Source organism: Bos indicus, chromosome 17, assembly GCF_029378745.1.
Source record: "Bos indicus isolate NIAB-ARS_2022 breed Sahiwal x Tharparkar chromosome 17, NIAB-ARS_B.indTharparkar_mat_pri_1.0, whole genome shotgun sequence".
NCBI classification, from domain to species: Eukaryota; Metazoa; Chordata; class Mammalia; order Artiodactyla; family Bovidae; genus Bos; species Bos indicus.
In genome coordinates this window covers 72,735,357-72,761,919 of record NC_091776.1, presented here as the reverse complement: position 1 = coordinate 72,761,919, position 26,563 = coordinate 72,735,357, and the positions used below count along the sequence as shown (strand labels likewise).

The following is a 26,563-nucleotide window of genomic DNA, read 5'->3' as shown; positions in this document are numbered from 1 at the left end:
CAGACTTCGGGGGACGGTCCTGGGGCCCAGCAGGACGGCCCCTCGGCCGCCCCAGGCTCTGCTCCCTGCTGTGCCCTCAACCTGGCTCAGGACCTGCGGCCAGACAGGTGGCCATGGCCATGGCCACCAGCAGGACTGGGGCAGGGTGGTTGCAGGGGCTTGGAGGGGCCCTGGCAGCTCCTCCTTTGGGGGACCCGCAGGCCTTGCTCACGAGACACGTGCTCTGTGAGAGCGGCCCTCCCGGGCAGTGGCAGGATACTGGGCCTGCGTCTTGTCTGCACACCATAGGGGCATGCAGGGTCCAGGCTGGACAAGGCCATTGGCTGGCCCGTTGCTTGAGCAGGGGGGCCGGGGGGCCGAGCCCGCAGCCCTGTGAGGAACAGACCTGCACGCCTCTGACTGCACGGGGAGGGCTGGGCGGGAAGGGCCCCTGGGGGCGCAGAGGGCAGGGCGGGGGCTCCAGGCGAGGGGGGCCTGCTGTCTGGGGGACCCAGGGGCGCCCGTGCCGTCCTGAGGAGCCCACGGTCTTTCACGCCCCCTTCCGTCCGCAGGCGAGCACATGGCAGCCCCCGTGCCCAACCCCCAGTTCGTCCTACGCGGTGCCCGCTCGGCTGTGCACGCGCTGCACTTCTGCCACGGAGCCCAGGGACACCCGCTGCTCCTCTCGGGGTGAGTGCCCCGCCCCGGCAGCCAGGAGCAGGTTGGGGAAGGGCCCACGCTGTCGCCCCCTCGACCGCCCTGCCTGGAAGTGGAGCGCGTCTCCTGGGCGCGTGTGGCCAGCCGTCCCCTGAGAGTTGCTGGCTGGAGCTCCTGCTCACCAGCCGAGTGGTGTCCCCCCAGCCCCCACCCCACACCCAGGCCTGACTGCAACCCATCCAAACCCCCAGGCCTGAATCCAGCCCACCCCCCAACCCCCAGGCCTGACTGCAGGCCGCACCCTGGCTCTTAGCCTGACTCCAGCCCCCCGACCCCCCCAAGTCTGACTCCAGCCCACCCTGACTCTCAGCCTGACTGCATCCCACCCCCCACCCCCAAGGCCGTCCCTGACCACGCTGTCTGAACAGGTCGCTGCGTGGGCTGGTGCACGTCTGGAGCCTGCAGACGCGGAGGCCACTCGCCGCCCTGGATGGCCACGGGGGCCAGTGTGTGACCTGGCTGCACACACTGCCCCAGGGACCCCAGCTGCTCAGGTGGGCCGCGGCGGTGCTGACCGGGGTGGGGGGAGGCCGCAGTGGACCTGGCCTGTGCATCCCAGGAGGGGCTGGGGGCTGGCATCAGGGCAGGGGCCCGTGGAGGTGATGGGACGCGCCCAGGCTGGGCAGTCGGCCAGGAGGCGGCCATTGAGCGCTGGGGGGTGTGGGGCACTCTGGGGGCCTCCGCCTTCCCCTGGAGAGAGGCACGGTGCGGGTGGGGCAGGGCCAGGATGGGGGCCCCACTGCCAGAGTGACTGCTGTCTGGGGGCTCTCTGCTCGTGTTCAGGGGTCACACCCCCAGATAGCTGAGACATCAGAGGGCTTTTCAGGGCACCCTCTGCCCTGGAACTCCCGGACAGGGCAGCTCTGGCCTCTGGACTTGAAACCTGGGCACCGTGGAGGCTGGTCCCCAGAAAACAAGGCCTCTAGGCCCCAGGGGGCTTCAAAGCACTTTTGTGCTGGACACAGGCCACTCGCAAGCCCTGGGGCGGCTGAGGCCGGGTGAGTCTAGGGCCATGCCCTGGGCGTATGCTTGTTCAGCCCCACAGGGCCTCGACCCGTCCCCTGAGCTGCACAAACGCACCCCTTGCACATGGGCCTCACTCTCTCCGTGATGGTTGGAGTAGGGGCCGTGTCCGAGGGCCCCGCTGAGCCACCCCCACCTTCCTCCTGGGTGTTGAGTGGAGGTGTAGGCCTTTCCAGGCCCCCTGCTCCCCCAAGCACCCTGGGCTGTCCTGGGGGAGCCCCCACGGGAGGCGGGCCCCTTGGAGAGCCGGCCTGCGGACGCATGCGGGACGATTGTGGGGGTGCTGGCGTGCGTGCGTGACAGCTGGCCGCGGTGCTCCGCCGGGCAGGATGCAGAACACGCAGGTGCTTGGGGGGCCAGGTGTGTGCCGCTGCAGTGGCGGCCGGGGCCCAGCTGTGTTTGCAAGTCCAGCCTCCTACACGGCCCTTGAAGGGAAGGTGCCCTTTCATGTTGGGCTGGAGGACAAAGCTGGGGCCCGGGCCGGCCTCACCAGGCCCCGCAGACCCCCCCCCGGCCCGGCTCGCACACCCGAGGCTGCACCTGTGCCCGTGGGCGGCCCCTTTCGCCTGCTCTGGACCCCTGGGGTTCTCAGGTCGGACTGCTGAGGCAGGCCGTCGGGGGGAGACGCTCCATGTCCGCGCCTCGTCCTCCGGGGTGTGTGCGTGCTGCACGTGTCAGCGATGGCCCCTCCTCCTGGGCTCCTCGGATGGGAGACCTGAGGGCCAGCGAGGGGCCGCTGCAGGGACACAGGCTTGAGCTTTTGGAGCGTCAGTGCCAGATGGTGGGTGGGGTCCTCGGTGTCTGCTCCCCGTCTGCCTCGGACCTCAGGCCAGCACGTCTGGGCCGCAGGTGTAAGTGTGGCCTTTCTTAGCGCAGGAGCCGGGGCCCTCCCCATGAGGGGTCCCATGCCGTCCTGTGGCCTCCACCGGGAGGGTCACGGCCTGCCGCTTCCTTTTCTGGCAGCCAGGGCCGCGACCTGCAGCTGTGCGTGTGGGACCTGGCGGAAGGTAGGAACGCTGTGGTGGACGCCGTGCACCTGGAGAGCGTGGGCTTCTGCAGGGCCTCCGTCCTGGCCGAGGGCCCGCAGCGCTGGATGCTGGCAGTGCCTGGGAGGGGCAGTGACGAGGTGAGTGAGCTCCAAGCGGCTCTGGGGTCTCCGAGCAGCTGTGGCCGGCCGCCTGGGTGGCCCTGGTGTTGGGCTTGGGCAGGGGGCCCAGGTAGGCTGGGGTCTCCGTGAGGCCCTCAGGGCGTCAGGAGCAGAGCCAGGCCAGCAGGGGAGGCGGCCTTTCAGGTCAGAACTGGGCACCGACGTGAGGCCTTGGGCAGGGCTGGGACGCTGCTGGGGGACACGCACCAGGGTGGCGACTGCAGGACAGAGGGGACGTCAGAGAGCAGGGCCCCAGGGTCACTGTCGGGGGGCACAGGCTGAGCAGGGCCAGGTCAGCTGCGCCTGGGGGTGGGGCCTATGGGGATGGGGGTCGGGGGGGTTGGAGCCACATACCCGGGGGTGGCAGCCCCTCCATCCCCCACCTTGTCCCTGCTCCCTGAGGGCCATTTGGCAGGCCGGGCTGGGCGGGCACTCAAGCCCTGCACCCGGGAAGTTTGGCCAGCGCCCAAGAGGAGCCGTGAATCTCAGAGCAGACCCAGCTCGTAAATAACGAGGCAGGAACAGGCGTCTGTTTGTTCGCCGAGGCGCTCAAATCTCCAATTAGGAGCTACATGTGCTTTTGTTGCCAATTTGCCAAAAACCTGTTAAAAGTTTTATTAATGTGAAGACAGAGGGCTCCACGCTCTCCCGCGGCAGCAGCGAGACGGTGCTGAGCCTCCTCCGTGCCTGCCCTTCCCGAGCAGGCGGCGGGGTCTGGGCCAGGGCCGGCCGCCTCCTGGGAGCGGGCCATTCCCCGTGTTCCCGCCTGGACTCAGGCCACAGGCCCAGGGGCTCCCGATGTGACTAGGACGTGATCCCGCCCCGCCAGCCCAGCCGTCTGGGTGGCCACACTTGCCCAGACCAGACATCTTTCTGAAAGCAGAACGTGCCCTTGGATGCCAGGTGGGAGCAGCAGTGTGTAGGAGGCCCCCCGCACCCCTGACCACAGGGACCGTGGCCAAGAGCTCTCACGCCAGCACCACCCAACCCCTGGCCAGTCCCGTTGACATGCAGGCGCTAGGCCCCCGGGCCCCGCCCTTGGCCAGGGTGGGCCTGGATGTCTGAGGCCTGGGGGACCTCCCCCGAGAGGCCCCCGCGTCCTCCTGGTCTGCCCGGTCACGTCCGGGCCACACCCTGGACTTCTGCGTCCTCCCAGCGTCCTTCGTCCTGCTGGCGCCTGTCCTGAGCTCACGGCTGCTGTGGGGGCGCCTCGCGTTCCTAGCTCGTGGTGGGGCGGCCCTCTGGTGGCTCAGGTTCTTTGCCGCGTCTTTGGGGCAGTGAGGACAAGGTGTGCGGGGCGGAAGTTAGCCCTGCAGACACGACGGTGTGGAGGGCGTGTGTGCGCGTGTGTGGTGCTGGTGAGAGCGTCGCCCCCGCCCTGCACGTCGGCACCTCTGCTTCACCTCCCAGGGGTCCTGTGTTCCCAGCAGGTGTTCATCGTCTTGATGCCACAGCCCATCTGCACCACAGCCTCGCTGTCTGGAGACTTGGGCTGCCCATGTCCCCCCTGGCACACTGCCCGTGGTGCTTCGCCCACAGGGTGGCCACCAGGCAGGGCACCCAGGAGGGTCTGTGCTGGCGTGGGCAACTCTGAGCACAGGCTACACGCAGGCGGAGCAGCGGGCACTGGGCCCAGGACAGCCCAGAGGCTCCAGGCCATCCACATGTGAGGCCTAGCCAGGCGGGGGCGCCAGGAGGGCAGGGGCACCAGGCGCTGAGTCAACACGTCGGGCAGAGCCGCCCGCCCGGCCGGAAGGTCAACACGAGGGAGGCCCCAGGTGGCCGCTGGACAACGACACCTTCGAGGGCCCCGCCAGTGACCCGGGAGTGACGCGTGCATCCTGCGTGGCCTGGGACCCAGGGGGTCGTGCAGAGGCACAAACAGGCCCACAGCACCAAGCTGAGCCTTGAGCCTCCTGTGCGTGCGGCCCAGACTCGACCTGGCTCCAGCCCAGACCCGCCTGTTCTCTTGCTGTCAGGTCCAAGTTCTGGAGCTGCCGTCCAAGACGTCAGTGAGCTGCCTGAAGCCCGAGGCGGGGGCCAGGCTGGGCATGCCCATGTGCCTGCAGCTCTGGCAGGTAAGGCCCCGTGCCTGGCCACGCCCCAGCCACGCCCCCGGGCGTGAGTCATGCCCGTTGGGGACAGTGTTCCTGGTCCCCCTCCTCCCCCACTGTGCCATCCCCAGCCTGCCCCGCTCCTGCTGCAAGGGCGCCTGCAGACCCCTCGGGCAGTGGGGTCAGCGGCAACCTCCCTGGGGAGCCACGTGCTGTCCTCTGGTCTGCGTGGGGCCGGTGGGGGCGGTGCTGGCCCACCGTGCAAGCCACGTGGCCTCTGACTGCGGGACGAGCTGCTTAGCTCTCCAGCCCGTGGGGGGCTCAGCGCTGTCCAGTGGCCGTGTCCTCCTTCCTTGGCCGATCTTGATGACCATTCGCAGTCAGGAGGCATCTCCGAGGCTGTGGCGAGGGTGGGGGCAGCCTCGGTCACCGGGGCGTCAGTGCTCCGGTGGCAGCGAGTGGACAGCCCAGGGCATGCCCTCCAGAGTCCAGGGGGTGTCCTTGCAGTCGCAGGCGCCACGGGGAGCAGGCCGCTGACCAGGGCCACTCTCCTGTGCCACTGGGACCAGGGGAGCCATCCAGCCCTGCAGGTAGACGCAGCCCCGCGGGGTGAATGGGCCTGTGCGCCCCACTCCTGGCCCTTCCTCACACTCGCTGCCCCCACAGCTTTTGAACTGAGAGCAGCTCTCGGGGGCGTGGGGCGGCGTGGGCCCCGAGACTCTCTTGGACAGTGAGGCTGTGGGTGCCGGGCTGGCGGGCTCGGCGGGGCGGGGTGCTCACAGGCCCCAGAGGGGACGCATCACATCCGCTCACTCTCCCTGGAGACGCCGTCAGCGTCGTTGCCTAATGGTGTAGGAATTCCACCAGAACCACGTGTAGAAACAGGAGGTACAAACTCATCAAGGTGAGCGACGCGGGTGCCGGACACGCCGAGCTGCGTTGGCTGATGTGGATCCAGCCCGGAGCCCCTGGCTCAGAGTCGGCCCTGGACGCATCTCCAGGCCTGGGGGCTTGGACTGCCTACCGCTGACGGATCCAAGTGTGGCGGGGGCCCTGACCAGTCGTCAGAGGCCGCCTTGTCCATCCCACTCCTTAGAACGGATGGCCTGTGTTGTGAGGAGGATGGTCACATGGGAGGTCAGAGGTCATGCACACCCGACCTGGAGGCTGGCCCTCCAGCGCCCGCCCTTTGGCCAAGGGGCTCCCCAGGAACCTGGAGGTGCTGGGGCCCCTGTGGCCGGCACACCCAGAGGCTGGCGGGGATGCTGAGTGAGTAGGGTGGGCCTGCCCATGCGGTCTTTGGGCCGCGGGGACCCTGTGTGCATCGGGGGGGCCTAGGGGCCTCAGCGCAGGGGGTGGGCCCTGGACCAGGAGCTCTGGTGCCCCCGCCACCACGTGGGGCCTGGACGGGTCAGCAGCATGCAGCCCTCACTCAGCCGGGGCGCCCCAGCCCAGGAGCGGGGCAGCCCCCAGTGCAGGGGAGTGTACGGGTGGGGGCAGCGGGGGGGCCAGGGCGGAGCCCCCGGGGGTTGGACCCAGGCCCAGCAGTCTTCACAGCCGCTTCCTTGGACTTTGCTCCTCTCTCCCGGGCGCTCCTGTGGTCATCAGAAAGCCAGGCACACAGGTCCTCCCATCCCTCCAGACCCCGGGTGGGCCCATGCGGGGCTCCCCACCCCCTTCTGTCCCTGGCATCCTTAGGTCACGCCTGCGGTGCAGCCCCGGGCCCGCAGGAGGGCCATGTCCAGTGAGGCCCAGACTGCATCCAGCACCAGCCTCCCTCCTCGGGGCTTCGGCAACCCCGGGCCAGGCCCCCGCCGGCCCTCCAGGGCCCAGGGCGGCCGCTGAGCCCCTGGTCAGGGAAGTCCCGCAGCCCAGCTGAGGGGCGGGCATTCTCAGTCACCTCTGAGACCCGGGAGCTCAGCCAGCAGTCCCGGGGCAGCCGCTCCCAGTTGGTGCCAGGCTGGCCTGGGGTCCATACGCACCCCCACCCCTCGTGGCCGCTATGCAGCCTCTGACCCGCGCCCTCATCCATCACGTGGCGGGCGGGGCGCTGACTCCGCGGGCTTGATGGTCGGAGGCGGGGGGCTCGCGGCGACGTTGACAAAGTGCAGAAGGTTCATTTTTCATGGAGACGGGGCTCGTGGTTTTCTTTGGCTGGCTTGCCAGACAGGTGGCCGGCCCCGCCCAGGGGTGGCCGCGCATGTCAGCAGTGGGAAGGAGCCGGAGGGCCGGCGTGGCCCGTGTCCCCCGGTGCTGGTCCAGACTGCCTGTCAGGCACGCGAATCCAGCGGGGTGGCCGGCCCGTCCCCAGCCCCTTCTCCCCTGGCGCTGACACCCTGTTTTCCCCGCAGGCCGAGTCCAGCCCCCGCCCGCTGCTCCTGGCCGGTTACGAAGACGGCTCGCTGGCCCTGTGGGACGTCTCCGCGCGGAAGGTGTGCAGCCGTGTCGCCTGCCACTCGGAGCCCGTCATGGCCCTGGCCTTGGACCCGCGGAGGGCCAGGGGCGTGTCGGGCTCTGCGGAGAAGGTGCTGGCCGTCTGGAGCCTGGAGGGGCAGCAGGCACTGCAGGTCAGCGAGCCGGGCCGCGGGTTCATCCATCCTGCTCCGTGCTGGCGGTCTGATGGGCTGAAACAATATTTAGGCATGAAAAGGACTTGGTGCAGGCCCCTGGCTAATTAATCATCGGGGCCGGCGCGGGCAGGCAGCGGGCAAGGGGCCGCACTCCTGAGCCGCTCACAGGGCTTGGGTTTCTCTCGGGCCTTGGCCGACAGCGGTCACGTCTCGTCCATCTAGGGGAAAGGCATGTGGGATCCGGGCTGTGCAAGCCAGTTTGAAAACTCAGAGGAATTTGGTCAGTAAGGAACTGATTAATCAAAAAAAAAAGAACCAAACTGTACGTGGAGAAATCCCCCAGTGAGGCGCCTGTAGCCGTCTGCAAGCTGCCCGGCAGGGTGGGGGGCCTTGAGGCAAAGTGACCGGAGCCTTGCCCGCCCTCCATGGCTGCGCAGCCCCTGGGACCACGTCTGGGTGCCCAGTGCCCAGCCCTGTGGGGAGCCTGGGTGCACGCTGGCTTCTGGGTGGGGCGGGAGCCCCGGTTAGCCAGGAAGCCTCGGGAGGCTGAGACCTGTCCACAGCCGGTTCCGAGGGCCCAGGTGTGGGGAAGCAGGGCCCCGGGGGGAGCCGAGTGGGACACTGGCTGCGTCCTCTTGGGCTGTGTGGCCCGGGCTTCCCCGCAGACTGGAGGCCGCAGAAGAGGGTGTCTCTCAGACCCTCCACAGGGGGGGCCTCGCCCAGGAGCCCAGACCCCCATGGCCAGGGAGCAGGTCCTGCCCCTGGGGAGGCGGGCCCGGGTAGAGATGGGGACAGGCCTCATGCCCACAGGCATCGCCCCTCCTGGGGGCAGGACCGCGGGTCAGGGCTGCCAGGGTGGAGCCCCAGGTAGGAGCGGGGGGCTAAGGCTGGACTCCAGTGGCTGGGGAGGGCAATGGCTTCCGGAAAAGCGCCCCCTCAGGAGGCCTGCGCGGGAAGCAGAGCAAGTGGTCGTGGCTGCAGGTGGCGTCTGAGCCAGGTCCCGTGTGCCCGCAGACAGGGTGGCACCCTAGCTCCCCTGGCATCAGCCTGCCCCTGCATCCCTGCCTGTGCCGCGCTCACAGACCAGCACGGCAGCTGCCTGGCCTGTGTCCCAGCGAGCCCTCGGCCCCGTGCAGTGGGGCAGACCACCTCCCCACAGGGCACTCTGCTGTGAGGTGGGGCTTCCCCGGTCTCCAAGGCCTCGGAGTCCCAGACGTGGGTGGTGGGAGCCGACATCCCTGAGGTGGGCGGGGCCGTGCCGTGCTCACCTCACATTGAGGGTGGAGGGCCCCCAGGTGGACATCAGGGTGCCCTCTGCCTCTGCTCCCGCCTGGTGGGGCTGAGGCAGCCCCCCCAGTACCGTGGGCTCTGCGCCCCTTCCCAGTGTCGCCTGGACTTCAGCCCAAGTGGCTGAGGCCTGGGGACCAGGCGGCTCTCCGGAGGGCCCCGCCTGCTGCGGCGACCCCAGGCCCCCCGCCCCTCCTGTTGTCTTGGCCCAGGTCGGCCTGATCCGTCCTGCGTTGTGGGGGGAACAGTGACAGAGATTTAAGACTTAGAGCGCGCGCGGCACATCCAGCACAGAACCGAGGTGCCGTCACCAACAAACTGGGAACCCTGAGGAGAGGGAGGCAGGGAGGCTGCTGGGCCTCACTCAGCGCTGTCCCGGGGGCGCCTCTCCCCCTGGCCACTTGCTGCTGCCAGTCCCAGAGGCCTTGGGGGCCTGGGCACGCTGGTGTCCACGCGAGTCGCGGGCCCTCGGTGTTACCCTGGAGCCTCGTGAACAGAGATGTGCCTCGCCTCACGGCCACGGCTCCAACGAGCCCAAATCAATCTCCGCGCAGGCAGGCAGGCAGGCCAGCACTGCAGACGCAGCTGGGGCTCCGCGCGGAGCGGAGCGAGGTAATGGGAACCAGATGGGCCCAGCACATTCCCAGCACCTGAGGTCACGCGCCAAGCAAGCCCTGGTGTCCGGGTCCTTCCCCAGGGTCCTGGTCCGGGCGGGCTCAGCGGGGCCCATGGTGCCCAGGCCCTGGGTCACCCTCGCCAGGACGCTGGGCGCCACCCACCTGGGGGTCCCAGCTCTGCCCCTCAGGCAGGCTCTGGGCCGCAGCCGCCCTCATACAGGTGGTGTGCAGACTGCCCTGCCTCCCTCGGGCAGGTCCACATCCTTGAAGAGGCTGATTTACGCCAGTCAGGCGCGCTCCCACCATGCCTGGGCTGGTCGGCCAGGCGTCCCCTTGCCCCGCTGCTGGCCGCGGCCCGCCCGCCTACTCCCTGACCCTGCCAGGGGCACCCCACCGAAGCTGGCAGCGGGATACACAGGCCAGTGGGCGGGAGATGCTGCCCACACATCCAGGGACCAGGGACAGGGCCCTGCCCCCTTGACCATCCCTGGAGCCAGCAGGAAGGATGGCCCGTCTTCTCCAGCCCGGGCATTCCCAGCTTCCAGGAGGAGGAGGGAAGGTCCCCCCTGCCCCCTGGGTCCCTCCCAGGCAGTGATGCTGGCCTAGACGCACCCTGCTCCGCAGGGACCCCCTCTCGGTCCCCACTGTTAACAGCCCCCCAAAGCAGGCCACGTGGGTTCCAGTGCATCCGCCGCTCTGATCCCAGGGCTAGAGCTCCCAGGAGAGACGGGCAGGTCCTTGCCCGTGAGAGCTGGGGCGCAGGCCTGCTGCGTGTGCTCTGCCTGCTCCCTCGGGGCCTTGCATGTGCAGCAGAGGAGCGGCTGCTCTGGTGCTGGGGCGCTGAGCCCCAAGCCTGAATTCCTGGGCAGGAGGGGCAGAGGGCGTGGGACACGCAGGGCTGCTGGTCACCATGGATGGGGAGGAGGAGGGGCGTCCCGGATGAAGGGTTGGCGGGGGGGCTCCTAGGGGCAGGGCGTCCAGGAATGGGATGTCCTGGGGGCAGGGCATCCAGGGGTGGGCGTCAGGAGCCGATCTAAGGAGCTACCCGACGTCTCCCTGCCTCTCTGATCGCAGGTGCGTGGGACCCACGAGCTCATCAATCCCGGGATCGCCGACCTCAAGATCCGGCCAGACAGCAAGATCCTGGCCACTGCGGGCTGGGACCACCGTGTCCGCGTGTTTCAGTGGCGGACGATGAAGCCGCTGGCCGTGCTGGCCTTCCACAGCGCCACCGTCCACTGCGTGGCCTTCAACACCACGGGCCTGCTGGCTGCGGGCTCCGGGGACCAGCGCATCAGCGTCTGGTCGCTCTACCCGCCCACGTGACTCAGCACAGAGAGGGTGCGGGCACAGAGGCCTGGGTCCTGGGCCCCCCGGGTCGCTCAGGCCCCCCTCCTGCCCGGGACCAATTCCCCGTCCTGATGCAGCCGTGTGGGCCCTGGTGGCTGCTGTTTGCAGCATAGCCAGGCTGGACACGGCGCCTGCCGTCCAAGCAAGGGGCCGCACCGCGTGCCTGACAGTAAACTTGTTTGCAGACCTGCAGCATGGAGGCGTGGATTCTCCCAGGCGGCCCCTGCTTCCCTGGGGCGTCAGAGCCAGGGCCATCCCCTGGCGGGCGGCCAGCCACACAGCACGGCGGGGCTGGGGGTCGCAGTCCCGGGCTCCAGCCCCTCGCAGACAGCCAAGGCTGAGGGCTGAGCACGCACCCCAGTGAGAGGACGCCACTGGGGGTGTGGGGAGGGGGCCAGGTCTGCAGCAGGGTCCCAGGAGGAGGACTCAGCCCAGGCTAAGGTGGCCACCGGGCGTGCGGCACGGCGGCTGAGCCGGGCAGACGGGGACCCAGGGCAGCTTCTGACCCTCCTTGCTGGGCTGTGGGCTGGGAGGAAGGAGACCCTGGCGCTGGGGTGGGGGCTGTGGGAGACCCCGGCAGAGCCCAGGCCACAGGCCGTTGGTCCCACGGGCTTTTTTGTGAAGGAGCCCCTGCCGCCTGGCCAGGGAGGAGTCCCCACTTTGGCTGTGGCCTTGGAGGCCTCCCCGAGGGGCGCCCAGGACCCCCACCCTGCACTGCGCTTTATCCGGTGGGTCTGAGGGTGGGCCTGCGGTGGCTGTGCTCCAGGGGCGCCGCCCAGCCTTCAGCATCTGGAGCCCACGTGTGCATCCAGGTGGAGGGCCCCGCCGGGGGGTCTGGCTCCCAGGTCCAGCGCGGGGCCAGGGGACAGCGAGCTGGCCGGTGGGGTGAGGCAGGGACGCAAGTGCGGTTGGCACGCCAGCATCACGTGGGGCGTTGGCAGGAGGGCCCAAGGGGGTTGGGGGGCTTCACGTGAGACCGGCCCCCTGCCCCCAGAGGACGCAGCTCCTTGCAGCCCTGAGAGGCACCTGCATCCTCAGAGAGCTCTGTGGTTGGATACTGAGCGTTGTTACTGACCTTAGAGCCAGCAGCGTGTCGGGGATTCTGCTCTATCACAGCCATAAGCTGATTTATGAGCGGAGGTGGGGTGTGACGGCATGGGGGGTTATCACTGCACAACATCCAGCTGATCAGTCTGGATGTTGTTTTTATTTGGAAATTTCAAGCATAGATCAAAGTGAAGGAGAAAAGCACGGAGCCCGCGCCCAGCTTTAGCGCGAGGCCTTGGCCTCCAGGCGTCAGGCCAGCTCCGGAGTCTGTCCGGGGGGCCTGGGCGAGCAGAGGCTATGGGCCTTCCCTGGGCCTCAACGCGCCTCTCAGCTCAGCGCCTTGGAGAAGGATGGCAGGAGATGGTTGGGGGAGTGACTGAGCCCCCAGGCTGCACTGCCGAGCTCAGGGATGGGAGGAAGGGCTGGGGGAACACGGGGCGGGGGGCGAGCGGGCCCGGCCCAGGGCGGGGGCAGGTGGAAAGCCACGGGGCACCTGGCACAGCCCCCAGCCCCGCTGCCCCATTCCTCCCGGCATCTGGTGCCACCTCTCCCAGTCTGGGTGTGGACATGGTGCCCAGCCATCCATGCCACCGTCGCCCTCATCTGGGCCGGGCCCTGTGGACGGAGGGACCCCATGGGGCGTGCCCCTGTCTGTCCGTCCCGCGTGGTGGACGTGCCCCCTGAGGCCCCCTCCTGCCCAGCCTGGCTGTGTGCAGCCCGAGTGCTGGGCCTGGACCCCCCGAGCCTGTCCCGGCCCTGCTCTCCCCGGAGCACGGTGACTTCCCATCCTGGTGGACGTTGCTGTCTTCCCTGGGCACATGCGGTGCTCGAGCGCAGAAACTCTCCGAGGACGCCGTGGGGCTGGAGGTGCCACTCTGCCCACCCCCCTCCCCCAGCCTGGCCCCGAGGATCGAGGGTGTCTTCCCCACAGAGGGGAAGACGCTGGGCGGGCCAGGAGGGGGCGGGGGCGGTAGGATGCCCGCTTCCAAGGTCAGGGTCAGGGGTCGGCACAGGCTCTGACCGTGATGCTTCAGCAACCTTCCTGGTGGTTTCAGGGACCTTTCTCAGGGTCCCCACCCCCGGCCTGCCCCACGGGCCCCTTCTGCTCCAGAGCCTCCAGGACTGGCCAGGCTCGGGCTTTCGGAGGAGCCCTGTCCTGGGGGTCCTGAGCCCACACCCCGCTGGAGCCCACAGCTGGATGGCCTGCCTCATGGTGAGTCTGGGCCCCTGGACACAGGGGTGTTTGGGCCGGGCGGGTGGACCCAGCCTGGTGGGCACACAGCCAAGAGAGGGGCTCCCACGGAAGGGACACACGCCCATCCAGCTGCTGTCCAGCTGCGTGCTAGGCAGGCCATGGGGCTCAGAACATCGGGCTGCACTGTGAGCTGACCCCGAACCTGTGCCCCCAAGATTCCTGTGCCCGCAGCAGGCTGGCCTCCAGCCGCCTAGGGTGACAACCAGCAGGCGTCTCCAGACACGAAACTGCCCTGAAAAACTGCCGGTTTACAGACACGTAAGGACAGACTGGGGCTTCCCAGGGGGCGCGGTTGTAAAGAACCCGCCTGCCGATGCAGGAGACGCAGGTTCGATCCCTGGGTCGGGAAGATCCCCTGGAGGAGGGCATGGCAACCCATTCCAGTGTTCTTGCCTGGAGAGTCCCACGGACTGAGGAGCCTGGCGGGCTGCAGACCACGAGGTCACAGAAGAGTCAGACACGACTGAGCGTGCACACATGTATGGGGACCTACTTGATCAATTCGAGATGAACAGCATGGTTTTAATAGACGGAGGGTAATCCAGGGGTTATAAATTGTTAAACATACATAAATACACTTAAAAGTCACTACTGTCTCGGCTGTTACTTGGTGCACGGCTTGGCAGCATCAGGGACCCACACGGGGTCCTGCAGCGGTCAGCACACACAGCTCCAGAGCTTTCCGTCTTCCCAGACTGACGCTCTGCCCCGTCCCCCGCCCTGGTCCCCACCGTCTACTTTCTTCTGTGAATCTGACAACCCCGGGACCTTGTGCAGGTGGAGCCAGGCAGGGTCTGTCCTGGGTCTGGCGCTTCACCGGGCATCCGGCCCTCGGGGCTCATCCGTGTCGTGGCACCAGAACATCCTTCCTTTTCATCCCCTGTGGACAGACCGGGCCTTCTGTCCATTTATCTGCTGAGCCATTCCAACCACTGATGAGCCGTCCGTGGGGGTGCAGCTCCCGCTGCTCGGGGGCTGGGCTGCCCTGAGCCTGGGTGGACGTGTGTGGGCTCAGGGCCCGCTCCCAGCCCTCCTGGGTCCACACCGCATGTGGGATTCCATCCACCAACTGTGCCCACTGCCCGGCTGTCTTCTGCTGGTTTCTGCCGTTGGGCCCTCGTGGGTGTGAGCTGCTCCTTGCCGTGGTCTATCCGGGTTCTCCGTTCACCCTTGGTTACTTTCCGGGTATGCACATGACAGGATCTCCGTCTTCTGGGAGCTCGCTCCCTGGGGCGGCACACTTGCATGGCAGCCGCTGACCACTGGAGGGACCCAGGAGCAGAGAGCAGGCCTGGGCCGGCTTTCCGGGGCGAGTCCGCCCTGTCTTGTTCCTGTTTCTGTGGGTGGGAACGGGTGTCCAGCCCACCCCAGACCGGGCCCCTTCCCGGCATCCACGGTGCTGGGCGGCCGGGATGCCAGGGCCCCAGGGCCCCCGCCAGCAGCCTCGGGCCTGGGAGAGCACGTGGTGGGCACGGCCCCCAGCCCTCCCCAAGCGGGTGCCAGCGGCGTCCTGGCCCCTCACTGAGAGCACCCTCCCAGCTGGCCACCTGAAGTCACAGAGGGCCTGCTCATCTGGGCCACGGAGAGGAAGCGTGCGGGGACCCCCAGCCCCAGGACCACCCACCTGCTCGGGGTGGGATCAGCTCTCCAGGAGCGCCTCTGGTCCCGCAGCCCAGGGAGCAGCAGCCTATGTGGGGCCCATGGCCCCCACTCAGTCACCCCACGGAGATGGGGCTTCACCCTCAATGGCCGGAGGCATCTTGCTGGCACAAGGGGCACAGGGGGGTGGGGACCACAGGGGTGCATGGAGGGTAAGGTGGGGGTGGGGTGGGCAGGGCCCCGGGGTGGGTGCTGGGTGGTGGCCTCCTCAGGGAGGCCTGTGGCCTCTGCGGCCGTGTCCCCCCCTCACTGAGAGGCCCTTGGGCAGGGGTGCAGCTGGCAGCCCAGGGCCCCCAGGCTCTCCCGGAGAATGGCCGCCCTAGAGCCCCCAGATCTGGCCAGCTGCCTCTCAAGGAAGCCGCCTGACTTCCTTCTCGCGTTAAGAAGATCCACTCACTGTTACCAGAAGGAAAGCCACTTGCACACATGCAGCAGCTCCCAGCGCCGCCTCAGAGCGGGGAGGTGGCCTCTGGGTGCCCGGTCACCTGACCCAGGCTGGTCAAGGGCACACGGCCTGCAGGGCTCCTGCAGCCAGGAGCCGACGGCCAGGTGGCCCATGGGCACAGGGCGTCCCAGGGCGTCCCAGGGCTGAGGCATGTGGGAGGGCCCAGTCGACTAGGCGTCCCCACGTGGACCGCCTGCCTGCCCGCGGCACACAGCCTGCTCGGGGAAGGCCTGTGTGCATCCCAGGCCGTGGGGAGATGTGCCGGCCCCGCCCTGCACGAGGTCCTCATCGTCCTGGCCGCCACCACAACCCTCGCTGGGTGATGAGCTCACAGAGGTTCTGGGGAAGAACCTCAGAAATGCATGCAGGATAAAGGCTGTGTTCAGAGGCAGGACAAAAGGGAGAGGAGTTGAGGCCAGGATGACGAGGAGGAGCCAGGAGGGTCAGCGTCCTGGAGGGGCCAGTGTGGGGCAGGGTGTCTTCCAGGAGAGAGGGCACCCCAGAGCAGGGGCCCAGCCCACCACGCACAGCCACGTGGCTGAGAAAACGAGGCTCCAGGTGGTGCCGCCGAGGCAGGCTGAGGCCCTGGACATCGGCAATGGCGCCTCAGGACTGCCAGTGCCCAGGGCCGTGCCACAGGAGTGCCGGGTTGTCCACGGGCCCGGCCGGGGCGGGTGGTAGGATGTGGAGGTGGGGCTGGGAGGAGGGGTTGGGCGTGTGCTCCCTATGATTGAGACCTGATGGAGAAGCGATGTCAACATTCCCCTGTATAATTAAGAAGATCGTTTAATCGCTACTATTAAGACCTAAGCTCCCCCAAAGTGGGCCGCGTCCATCAGAGCCCCTTTGGTTCTGCCAACTCCCGTGCAGACCTGGCAGCAGTTGAGTGGAGACTCCAACTGTCCCCGGTTTCATCTCAAAAACCCATCTGGTTTGAAGAACGACAACAAGCAGGAAAGGGAATTTGTCAAAGGCACAATCGGTGTTTCTCTGAGTACAGAGCGCGGGGGGCAGAGCAGCGGTGTCACACCCCACGCCCCACTCTGGCCTGCTCCCAGCTGGGAGGCCGCTGTCAGGGCCAGGCTTGGTCGGAGGTTCTACCCCGGGACCCACAGAACCTGATGGGAGATTGAGGCACAGACCCCCCGCACGCACCCCCTCCCCAGTCATACAGCATGGAAATCGAGGCCCTGGCTGCAGACCCAGGCGCCCTTGCACCCAGCCCAGCTGGGTCACGCTCCTGCTTCCCTGGGATCACCGCTTCGGTCCGTGAAGCAGCTCTGGGCCCATCTCCCCCGGCGGCCTGCACGCAGCTTTCTCTGCAGCAGACCTGCCTCACTTTCCCCCACAATGTGGCCCACACGCTCTGGGGGCCTCCCCGGCAGGGACGGGCCTGCAGACCCCAAGAGACCTCCGTTGTCCAGAGGCTGCACCACCGAGGCCTCCCCGGGAGGCCACATTGCAGCCCCCCCCCCCCCCCCAGAGCACAGCCACCAGGGGACCTCCTCGAGGGCCTCACTGTGGAGGGGGTCCGCCTCGCGGCCTCACGCGGTGGGGTCAGGTCAGCACAGCGGGCCTCTGGGGACCTAGGTGAAGGGGTGCCGGGCGAGTCACCGTAACCGTAACCGTTGGGCCGGGGCGGGCAGTTCCTGAACACCCCGGGAGGTGGCAGGACCAGGGAACGGCCCACCCCAGGACGTGGTCCCCCACACCCCTGGATGCTTGGGCTCCGGGGGCTCCTCCCTCCACTCCTGCCTTTACCTCCTTCACATGGTGGACATCGAGGTTCTTCGAAGAACTTCGGGACTGAAGGATCTGGAGCCCCTGGACCAGGTCTCTGAGAGGTCTTTCCTGGCCCTGGAGACATACAAGGGGCCGGAACGGGGTCTCTGGGCCAGCGGGGATACAGGGAGGATGCTCAGAGTGTCCAACAGCTGGGAGGGAGCCCCCAAGGAGGATCCCAGCCCCATCCCAGAAAATGGTTGTAGTGGGAAGCACAGGCCGGGTGCGGGGGAGGACATGGCCTGTCCCAGGGAGGGGCCTGCACCTGGGAACAAGTGACCGAGAGTCCCAAGTGCCCTTCAGAGGCCTGGTGACCTGAGCCAGGCCTCCCCCGACCCCAGGACGAGAGGCAGGGCGACTACAACGGGGGGGCACAGCACAGCCCAACACCCACCAAGAATACGTGAGCGCCCCTCACGTGAGTCTGGACGTGGGTCTGCAGTGGCTGGCAGGGGCCCCCGGCTCGCGGCCAGCCTGTGACAAGGTCTCAGCCAGAACAACTCAGCCCCGGGGGCAGTGGGAGAAAACACACCTCTGGGGGCCGGGGTCGCACCCCAGGGCAGGCAAGCATCTGCAGAGCCCAGCCGCAGGTGCCCGGCTCTCGGACACGGCTGGTGGGAGCCCGGCGTCCACCTTTATTCCGTCTTGCTTGGCATGGGCATGCCCCGCAGTGGGCATAGCGACCCTGGCTCTAGTCTGGGGAGGGGGCGGTCTCGGGAGGCACCTCTCATCTGCCAACGCTGGGCACCAGGGAACACGTGTCCTTACTTCATGTCTGAACAAACCCAAAACAGACTTCTGCATCTGCGGTTCTCCCTGGTCTGGATGGGGCGTGGGAGGCCGGAGCGCCACACGGAGACCAGCTGGTCAGAACAAACCGCAGCGTGTCTCTCCTCCCGGGACGAGGAGGGCTGGCTGGATTTGTGGCCCCAGGCAAGGAAGCCAGGGGCACAGCTGGCTCACTCAGAGGCAGACCTGGGGTTGGGGGCAGACTGTCCACTAGGGCGGAGCCACTGGGGTGGCGCCCAGGGCTGCGTCCCTGAAGCTCTGTCCACCGAGCCTGCTGGCCACTCAGGCAGACACTGCAGGAGTCTTCACGCCCAGTGCCAGGTGCCCCTCGAGGATCTGGGGGCCCTGGCTCCACTGCTCGCTCCTCAGCAGCCGTGGTCACCACGTCCCGTCCTAGACCGGACGCGAGAATGGCTCCTGCCGGCTGATCACTGAGCTCTACTTACCGCCTCCAGGGCGGACACGCCCGGAAAGAAAGGGTCGGCCGAGGGCAGACATCAGAAAAGCCCAGCCGTGCCCTGGGAGAGGTGGCCCAGGCCCACAGACGCAGCGGGTCAGGCCCGGAAGGGGGACAGGGCCTCGGCCACTCGCACTTCCCGTCCCTCTCGAGCCCAGGCCAGCAACCTTGACGCTGATGGGCTGTTGGCTCTTCCTGCCTGGACTCAGGAAGGGACCGCATCAAAGGTCCGGTGTGGCGCTGATGGGGAGAGGTCCCACACCACCTGGCCTGGGAAAAACGCTTCCCAGGCAGGTTTCAGGATGACTCATGACCACTGTCATTGTGGCTTCGCTCAGGCCACCCCATGGGGACCCTCGAAGCAAATAGAGTCAATAAACAGGGGAAAAACACAGGCCTGGGCCGGGGCAGCCAGGGCAGCGCTCTGAGAACAGAGCTGCCTGTTTCTGTCTTTCCCGATCAGAGTCAGGGTTTCTTCCTTTCCCAGCCCCCAACGGACAGTGTCCATCCTGCTCGACCAGGACTGTTATCCCAGCTTCCATGGAAAAACAGGACAGGCACCGGTCCTGAAAACGGGCCACGGGCGGGACCCGGGCCCTAGGCAGAGGGGCAGCCGCCAAGGCAGGAATGTAGGCCGGATGCACACCTGGAGCTCCGGCCGCGGGGACCGCGAGGTGGAAACGGGGGGGGGGGGGGGCGGGGCCGCGCGCGGGCTCCAGGGCGCAGGGCTGGGGCGCGAGGCAGGGACCCCTGGCCCTGCGGCCGGCCTGGCCGGAGAACCCGCGGGTCCCCAAGTCCGGCTCTCCCCAGACACCCCGCGCGATGTAACCCGGCGCAAAGAAACGGACACTCAGGCAGCTTCCAAAAGAGGCGAAACCGTTTATCAAGGCGGCGCCGGCGCGGTATCTACAGTTTATCTACAAATATCTACAAGTATCTACACCACACCGCCTGCAGACGGGAGTTCTCGGGTCGTCCCGCTGCAGCGGCCAGACCGGGGCGAGGGCGGGGGGCGGGAGGGCCGGGGCCGTCGCGGCCTCGCCGAGAACAATAAATACCACTTCCTTCCCGCGCGCACCGCGCACTTCGGCGCTGACGGCGCGCCCCGGGGGTTCCGGGGCCGGGGAGCGGGGTCCTCCGGCCGCCCTGGGGCTGGCAGGGGGCGGCCCCGCGGCCGCGTGGCCCGGGCCCCGGGCAGGCGCGCGCACTATCTGGGGCAGTAGTCGTAGGAGCCCGGCGGCGCGGCCCCGGCCGACGAGTACATGCTGGCGGCAGCGGCGGCGGCGGCGGCGGCGGCGGCCGCGGCGGCGGGGCTCACAGCCGGGTGGTGGTGCGGGTGCGCGTGCGGGTGCGGGTGCGCGTGGAAGCCGTGGCCGCGCAGGCCGGGCAGCGGGTAGGGCGCCGGCCGGCTCTTGGCCCCGAGGTAGTGGTCGTAGGCGGCGGCCGGGTACTTGTAGGGGTGGTGGTGCAGCGGCTCCGACGCGCCGGGCGCCTCCAGGCGCAGCTCGGGGTGCGGGGGGCTGGGCCGGCCTCCGGGCGCACCGGGCAGCGGGACCCCGGGCCCGGGCAGCGCGGGGCTGAGCACCCGCGCCAGCAGCTGCGGCGGGTGCGCCGGGTCCCCGAGCCCCGCCGGGCCGCCCGCGTCGCGCTCGAACTCTCGCCGGGCCTCGGCCGTGTCTGCGGGGAGGGCCGACGGCTGAGCCGCGGCGAAGCCGGCGAGAGCGCGCCGGCCCCCGCCCGGCGCCCCTGCCCAGCTCCGGGCCCTCCCCAGGGGCCCGCGCCCGCCGGCGGGCGGGGCGGGGTGGGCGGGCGGACGCAGCCGTCGGGCCGACGGGCGAGTGCGCGCTTGCCCGGCCGCCGCAGTCGTTGCGCAACCGCCGCGGAGGCCGCGAGCGCCCCTGCGGCGCGGGCGAGGCCGGGCGCGGCCGCCCGTCCGGATCCCACGACCCCGGCCTACCTTTCTCCGCGCCGTTGGGCTGCGTGGGGGAGGCCACGGGGTTGCGCGAGCGGGCGAACGCGCTCATGATCGGCAGCGCGCCGGGCCTGTGATTCCGGGGCCTGCGGGAGGGAGGCGGGCGGGGTCAGGGGCGCCAGCGGGGCGCCCGCGTTCTCGCGCTCTCCTGGGGGACACTCACCAGTCCTCGGGGTCACAGTCTCGGAAGCCTTTGGCGAAGGGGTTACTGGCGATCTTGAGCTGCGTGATCTGCGGGAAGCGGGCACTGGGCTCGCTCTGGGGGCCGCGGGACTTACCCGGAGGGGAGGGAGCCGTAGGAGCGCCCGCCACTCTCCCCTCTGCTTCTCCCCCACTCCCTTCTCCACCAGAAACGGGCTGGAGCACACCCGCTCCCTCCCCCGCAGGGGGCTGCACCTCTCCGCGGCTGGGGAGCCCTCCTTCTGGCTAAGGAACTACTCCTCTTTCACACCCGCAAGTGCCCCCCAGGCTGGGCTAGCAATGCAGTTAGGTCCACCCCCGAGCCGCGAGGTCTGGACTGGAGGGCACCCCAGGCATCTGGGTAGACCGCGCATCAGGCCCCCAGTGGGAGCTTCCGGAATGGTTTGGAAAACAAACTTTCAGGCTTCAGAGATAGCTGCTGCTTGAGGGGTCAACCTGATAGGAGGCTGGTCCGGACAGCAACACAGAGGGGAGGAGGGTGGTCTGAGGCCGCAGGGGCGGGTGGGGGGGAGGTGGGCTCCATCCTGGCGGGGTTTCCCCAGGCAGCCACTGAGAATCACCCCTTCCCAGGGGTGCTGAGCGGGCTGCCCCAGGGCCTCACCCGGTGATTCTGATAGGCGGTGACTGCGGTGAAACGTGTCTCCTCAAACACGAAGGTTTTGAAGTTTTCCTCCGCGTACTTCTCGCTGTCTTTGCGCGGGTCCACGTAGACCACGTGGAAGCGTGGCTGGTATCTGTGCATGGAGTTGAGAATGATCTGGAAGAGAGGTGGTGAGGGCCGAGCTCAGCTCTGCGGGGCCCAGACCAGCAGCGCACTTCCCTCCCGACAGCCCGGCACAACCCTGCACTCCCCCAAGGAGGCCAGCCTCTTAGGAGCCTCACCGCCAGATTCACAAGTCTGCTGCCCACCGCCCCACCCCACGGCCCCCCATCTTTTCCAGGGAAAATGCCTCCAGCAAAAGCCCAGAATGGGGTGAAGGGACCAGTGCGGCCCTCTCTCCCAGGCCCAGGCCCCTGACCCGAGGGCTGGCTCTCCCTGATCCGTCCATCATTCACACTCTGCCATGGCGCGGGTCAGCAGGGACTTCCTCAGCCTGCCGGGGGACGGGGCGGTAGCTCGGGGGGCCACTCACATGGCCATTGTCATCCAGCAGATTGTTGGTCAGCTTGAGCTTGTCGAAGGAGACAATCTGCTTCATCCACTGGGCCCCCTTGGCCGGCGAGTCAGGGTGGTAGTGCACGCGGCCCGGCGTGGCGGGGTCTGCCTTCCCGGCCACCAGCCAGGACGAGCTGTGGAAGGCGTACCTGGGCCGCGGTGGGGGGCAGGGGCCACGACACGCCGGGTGAGGGCCTTGCCCAGGGAGCCCGAGGTGCCCGAGGCTCCCACGGGGCAGATGGGGGGCTGCCCAGGGGGCCGCAAGGAAACCATCCCGACAGGCGGCAGGAAGCGCCAGCAGGGAGGCGGCCGGCCTTGGCGCCACGATTCGCTGCACGCGGGTCGGTCCGCCAGCCTGCAGCCTCCCGAGTCACCAGCCGGTGCGGCGGGGAGGAGGGGAGCCTGGATCTGGCCCGCCAGGGCCTAGGGCGCAGGGCGGACCGGGCTCTCTTTATTAATTGCTGTTAATTGTCCGGGCGGCCAGGCCCGCCCAGCGTAATCTCTCCCGGCCACCCCACCTTTCCTGCCGGCTCCGGGGCCGGCGTCCCGGGGAGGGGGTGGAAAGGGACGCGGACAAGGCTGGTGGGGAGCCCGGGCACGTCTGAGCCCCCTCAGGACCAGTCCCCAGAACTGCTGGGGGCGGATGAGACCTGTGGGGCGGGGGCTGGCGGGACCGGAGAGTTGGCCAGCGGTCACCAACGAGCATCCTGGGCCGCCCGCCTCCGCCCGCCGGGCCGGGCCGCACTCTCACCGGTAGCGCTTGTCATCCACGGGCACAAAGTCCATGAGGAGCATGTAGTCAGCCATGGGGTCCATGCCAAACAGCTTCACTTGGAAGGTGGGGAACATGCGCCTGGGGATGGCAAGACCCCGTCAGCTCAGGACGGGAGGACCGGCCTCCGGCTTCCAGCGGCCGAGGATGCAGCCTCCGGCCGGCCGGCCAGCCAGGACCCTGGTCATATCTCCCCTCACCCGGCTGCCTGACCGACCTGACTAGGCCCCTGCCCCACCAAGGGCGAGTGGATGGCAGGACAGCCTCTTGCCCCCCCACCCCGTTAGAAACACAGAAACGGCTAACTCAGCGTGCCAGCCGGGCCTGCAGGCCCTGACCTCGGCTTCTGGCTTCTCACTGCACCTCCACCCGCGCAGACCCGGCCTAACTGACTGCCGATCCGGCAGTCTGGGGCCGGGTCAACCCAGGGGGCCACAGCAACAGCAGTCCCGGGTCCTGGGCCGTCAGCAGGACCGTCCCCACCGCCTGATCTACGCCATCGCTTCAAGCTCCCGGCTGGAACAAAGTGAAAGCGAGGCGGACAGCGGGGTTCCAGGAGCCCCGGGGCCTTGCCGCGAGTCTGCGCCTGCTTCCCCGGTTCCCCGCAGAGGCCGAGCTGGGGAGTCCACAGCCCTGGCCCTGAGGCTTCTCGTCGGGTCCTGGGGTTCTCCCCATCCTTCCTCGAGGACACAGGCAAGTTCCCCAGACACAGCTACTCCAGGCTGGCCTGGCCTGTGTTCTTGGGGTCCCCTGAGCTCCGACTCGTCCTGCACTCAATCCCAGCTCGGGCCGATGGCCGCCGGCTAGTCCAGCCCCGGTGCCGGCTGCCGGCTGGGAGGACAGCGTGCCCCCCGGCCCCCGCCCGCCTGTCCGGCTGCTGCCTCTTACAGGCACCTCCTCTCGGGTAGTGGGCTGACGCCAGCCCTCCCGGACAAGCCTCCCCTACCGCCCGCCCCTGCAGGCCAGAAGGGGCTGCAGAATGCTGGCTGGGCCGGGTGGAAGGCTGAGCGCCCAGGGCCAGCAGGAGAGCCTGCAGAAGGCCCCGGGCTCCCCGGGGAAGACGCCGTGACAGGGCAGGAGGAGCCCCGCGCGGGCTCTGCAAACAGGCCCTGAGCCCTCCCAGGCCGTGCGGATGCAGAGCCGGTGTCTCCTGTGTGCATTAGACACAGATCGGCACCCGCCTTTGTCTGCCGGTCACATCGGCTGCATCGCAAAACTTGTTCCCCTTCTCTCCGGGCCCTTCAAACAAACACAGGCCAATGGAAGGCGGCGGCCCCGTCAGCAGAGACGTAGGCCTGAGAAAACGGGGTGGCGGCCTCCCCATAACACAGCCCGTCTGAGAGGGTCTTAACTGTCCCAGAGCGGTTCCGACCCACTGCCCCGTTGCCGGGCGAAGCCTCCAACTAACCCGGGTGGACTGAACTAGGGAACCAGAGAGGGGAGTTTCCTCTGAAAAGTTTGGATCCACTGGGATCCGCCGGCTGGCGAGGCCCAGAAGAACTGAGCCGGCCCCTGCCTCAGGCCAAGGGTGTCCCGGGGCGGCGGGTGGACTCCAGGACTCCATGCTCCTCCCCTGACCCCTCCGCCGGTTCCCCAGGCGGCTGTCGCCGGAGCCGGGACCCCGGAGCAGAGAAGCCGGCCGTACCCCCGCCCCACTCGCCGGCCCCTCCAGGCTGGGGCGGCCCACGGCCAAGGAGGGGCGCCCTGACCTGCCGGCCTTGGTGACGATCATCTCGGTGCCCAGCTGGTTGAACTCGTCCCACAGCGCCTTCATCTCCAGCTGCACGCTCACGCTGGCCACCTTCGCGTTCTTCTTCACCGGCGCCTTGGCGGCGGCCACGCAGCTAGACCCGGGGCCCTCGGGCTCCGCGGCGCTGCTGGCAGCCCCGGCGGCCGGCGCGAACGGGTAGGCGTGCGGCGGGCCCGGGGCGCCCGGCGCGGCGGCGGAGCACGGCTCGTAGCGCGGCGGCGGGGGCTCGCGCGCGCCGTACGGGTCGGCGCCCGGCGACGCGGCGCCCGGGAAGCCCCCGGCCGCCCCCAGGCCGCTCAGGCTGCTGGCCGTGAAGGCTGCAACGTCGCAGAAGTGCGAGAGCTGCGTGAGCCACGGGCTGGACACGGCGGAGATCATGGCCCGCGGGCCGCGCGCCCCGCCGAGGTAAGCGCTGCCCCGCGCCCCGGGCCGAGTGGCGGGCGCGCGCCGCCCCGCGCCGCCGCCCGCGGAGCCGCCCCGCCCCGCCCCGCCCCGCGCCCCCGCCCCCGCCGAGACAATGGCCTCCCGGCCCCCTCCCCGCCCCCGCCCCTCCCGGCCCCCGACCGCCCGGACCGGCTCCCCGGCGGCGGGCGAGCGCGCGAGCGCCCGCCGGCCGCCCTCCCGCGCGGCGCTGCCGCCCGGGCTCCTGCAGTCAGTCGCTCCCTAACCTTTGTTCCCCTCGCTTGCGTCTGCCCTCCGCATCCTCCGATGCCCCTGCACTGTCTGCCTCGCGTCTCTATTTCTGGTTTATTTTCCGCCTCTTCCTCTTTTTGCTGCTGGTCCCTCTGCGCTTTGTCTTTCCTTCTAGTCTGCCTGTCCCCCTCCTCTCTGTGTGCGTCTCTCTATTATTCGTGGCTTTTAACTTTTTTTTTATAAGTTAAGACGGAACTCCTTCCCTTGGACTTACTCCTTTCCTTAAGACTCGACTTTCTCAGCTTCTTCTCCGCGCGCTTCTCTTTGGTTCTGGCCTCTTCGTCTCCTTTTCTCTTTCCCCTTTTGGGTGTTCTGTTTTCCTCTCCTTTTCTCCAGCTCTTTTCCCCCCGCCGTCCCCTCCTGCTGTCTCTCTCTGCTTCTCCGAGTCTCCCGGCTCTCTGGGGCTCTCCTCCTGTCCCCCCACCTCTCCGAGCTCTCTGTCCCCCGCTGCCAACTCCCTCTGGTCCGTCTCTCCCGTCCCCCTCTGACCTCCCACGCCCTCTTCTGCTCTGGGCTCAGCTGCACGGATCTCTGCAGCGGGGTCCCCAGGCGAAGGGGGCGCAGGATTGGGGCAGGATGCCGCCCTTCCTCTGCGCCCCAGAGTCCAGGCTGGAAGCCGGGCACTCACCCCGCCAGTGCTGCCTTTTCCGTCTGCCCCATCCCCCTAGCCCTCTTTGCTTGGGCCCCAGGGGCAGGGGTCTGGCAGGCCTCTGCCCAGACGCAGCGGGGAGGCTCACCTTCCATGTCCCTGGTGACGGTGCTGAAGTGCATGCCGGCCGGGGATCCCAGCGGCTTCACAGGCTCGGAGGACCCAGGGGCCGGATGCGTGGTGCGTTCTGTGGCCTCTGCTGCAACCAGAGAGGCGATGCTGAACGCGCTGGCCCGGGGAGACAGCGGGCCCCGCGCGTCCATAGGCGCCCGGCGGCCTGGCCGGCGCCGCCTCCGACTGCATGCACCCGGCCCCACGGAGGCCAGCCCAGCCCACGGCCCGGGGGCGGGAGCCTGCGGTGCCACTCACTGCCGCGGCCCCGTGCCCAGGGGACATGGCGTCACGGCCCCCCACCCCGGGCCAAGGGGGCCCTGGTGGGTGGAGAGCCCCGGGGGTGGTGCGGGCCCTCCTGCATTTCAAGCTCCCCGGGCCTTCGCCTCAGCTCCCAGGGGCCTCTGTGGCCAGCACCCCGGGACCTTCTGCGCCTCCCCAAGGCCTGGCCTCCCTCTGTACAGCGAAGCCACCAGCTTCCACCGCCCCGAGGGGAGGCTGCAGCAGGCGCCCCCAGCCCCAGACCCCGGCGCAGGGCTCCAGCCGGGCCCTGCCCTGTGCTCCTCCCGCCTCCCCAGCTGCCCCTGAACCTGGGCGTGGAGAGGACCGTCCAGGCTCCGGCAGCGGCCACGGGTGGAAGGCCCCAGGGCTGCAGGGTCGTCCTTTTCTCGGTGCCCAGGGACAGGACCTGGCCCCGCGAGCGGCTCCCGGGCCCCTGTGGGCGGCTCACAGTCGCGCCCGGGGACCCTGAGCCGAGGGACACCGCCCAGGCCGCCTAGCCCGGGAACCGAGCGTCACGCGCACCCGCGCACCGCCCGCCCCTGGCCGGGAGGCTTATACATCCGGAGGGTGGGCAGTGCCCGCTCCTCCGACCTCCCCGAGCACCGGCCGGGCGCAGGGAGGGCCGGGGGCGGGGCCTGGACTGGCCGAGGGAGCCGAGGACACGTCGGAGGAATTCAGGCCGAGGCCGGGTCCGGTTGCTTGCTGCCCCTCGCCCGCCCCGCGGCCAGCCTGCCCTTCTAGAAGGCCCGGCTGCCCACTTGGGCCTGCAGGCCCAGGCTTCCCGGATGCTAAGCCTGAC

General features: G+C 68.9%; 2 protein-coding genes across 11 annotated transcripts in view; one reads left to right on the top strand and one right to left on the bottom strand.

The window, feature by feature from the left end:
* The window catches only part of GNB1L (G protein subunit beta 1 like), a 30,660-nt gene extending 17,026 nt beyond the window's left edge, over positions 1 to 13,634 (top strand). For 5 of the 7 annotated variants that reach the window (XM_070770062.1, XM_070770060.1, XM_019977791.2 and 2 more), the window contains 6 exons: positions 552 to 669; positions 1,065 to 1,190; positions 2,683 to 2,845; positions 4,846 to 4,944; positions 7,272 to 7,487; positions 10,469 to 13,634. In XM_070770062.1, coding sequence (XP_070626163.1) covers positions 560 to 669; positions 1,065 to 1,190; positions 2,683 to 2,845; positions 4,846 to 4,944; positions 7,272 to 7,487; positions 10,469 to 10,720 — 966 coding nt within the window. In that variant the 5' untranslated portion in view covers positions 552 to 559 and the 3' untranslated portion in view covers positions 10,721 to 13,634. The remainder of the gene's footprint in view (positions 1 to 551; positions 670 to 1,064; positions 1,191 to 2,682; positions 2,846 to 4,845; positions 4,945 to 7,271; positions 7,488 to 10,468) is intronic. The other 2 variants (XR_011561276.1, XM_070770063.1) reach the window with 2 other exon arrangements.
* A 5,399-nt stretch (positions 13,635 to 19,033) lies between these two features.
* Positions 19,034 to 26,285, bottom strand: TBX1 (T-box transcription factor 1). 4 transcript variants are annotated; one of them, XM_070770058.1, is made up of 9 exons: positions 26,073 to 26,279; positions 25,460 to 25,570; positions 23,989 to 24,346; positions 22,259 to 22,360; positions 21,485 to 21,656; positions 20,953 to 21,108; positions 20,314 to 20,381; positions 20,136 to 20,236; positions 19,249 to 19,855 (listed from the first exon to the last, which is right to left on the bottom strand). In XM_070770058.1, exons 2-9 carry the CDS (start codon positions 25,491 to 25,493, stop codon positions 19,386 to 19,388), a joined length of 1,461 nt encoding a protein of 486 aa, XP_070626159.1. In that variant the 5' UTR covers positions 25,494 to 25,570; positions 26,073 to 26,279; the 3' UTR covers positions 19,249 to 19,385. The 4 variants fall into 4 exon arrangements, with proteins under 4 accessions (XP_070626157.1, XP_070626156.1, XP_070626159.1 ...); XM_070770056.1 differs by lacking the exon at positions 20,314 to 20,381 and having other exon boundaries at positions 19,034 to 19,855; positions 26,073 to 26,285; XM_070770057.1 differs by lacking the exons at positions 25,460 to 25,570; positions 26,073 to 26,279 and having other exon boundaries at positions 23,989 to 24,469.
* Between the last annotated feature and the right edge of the window lie 278 nt (positions 26,286 to 26,563).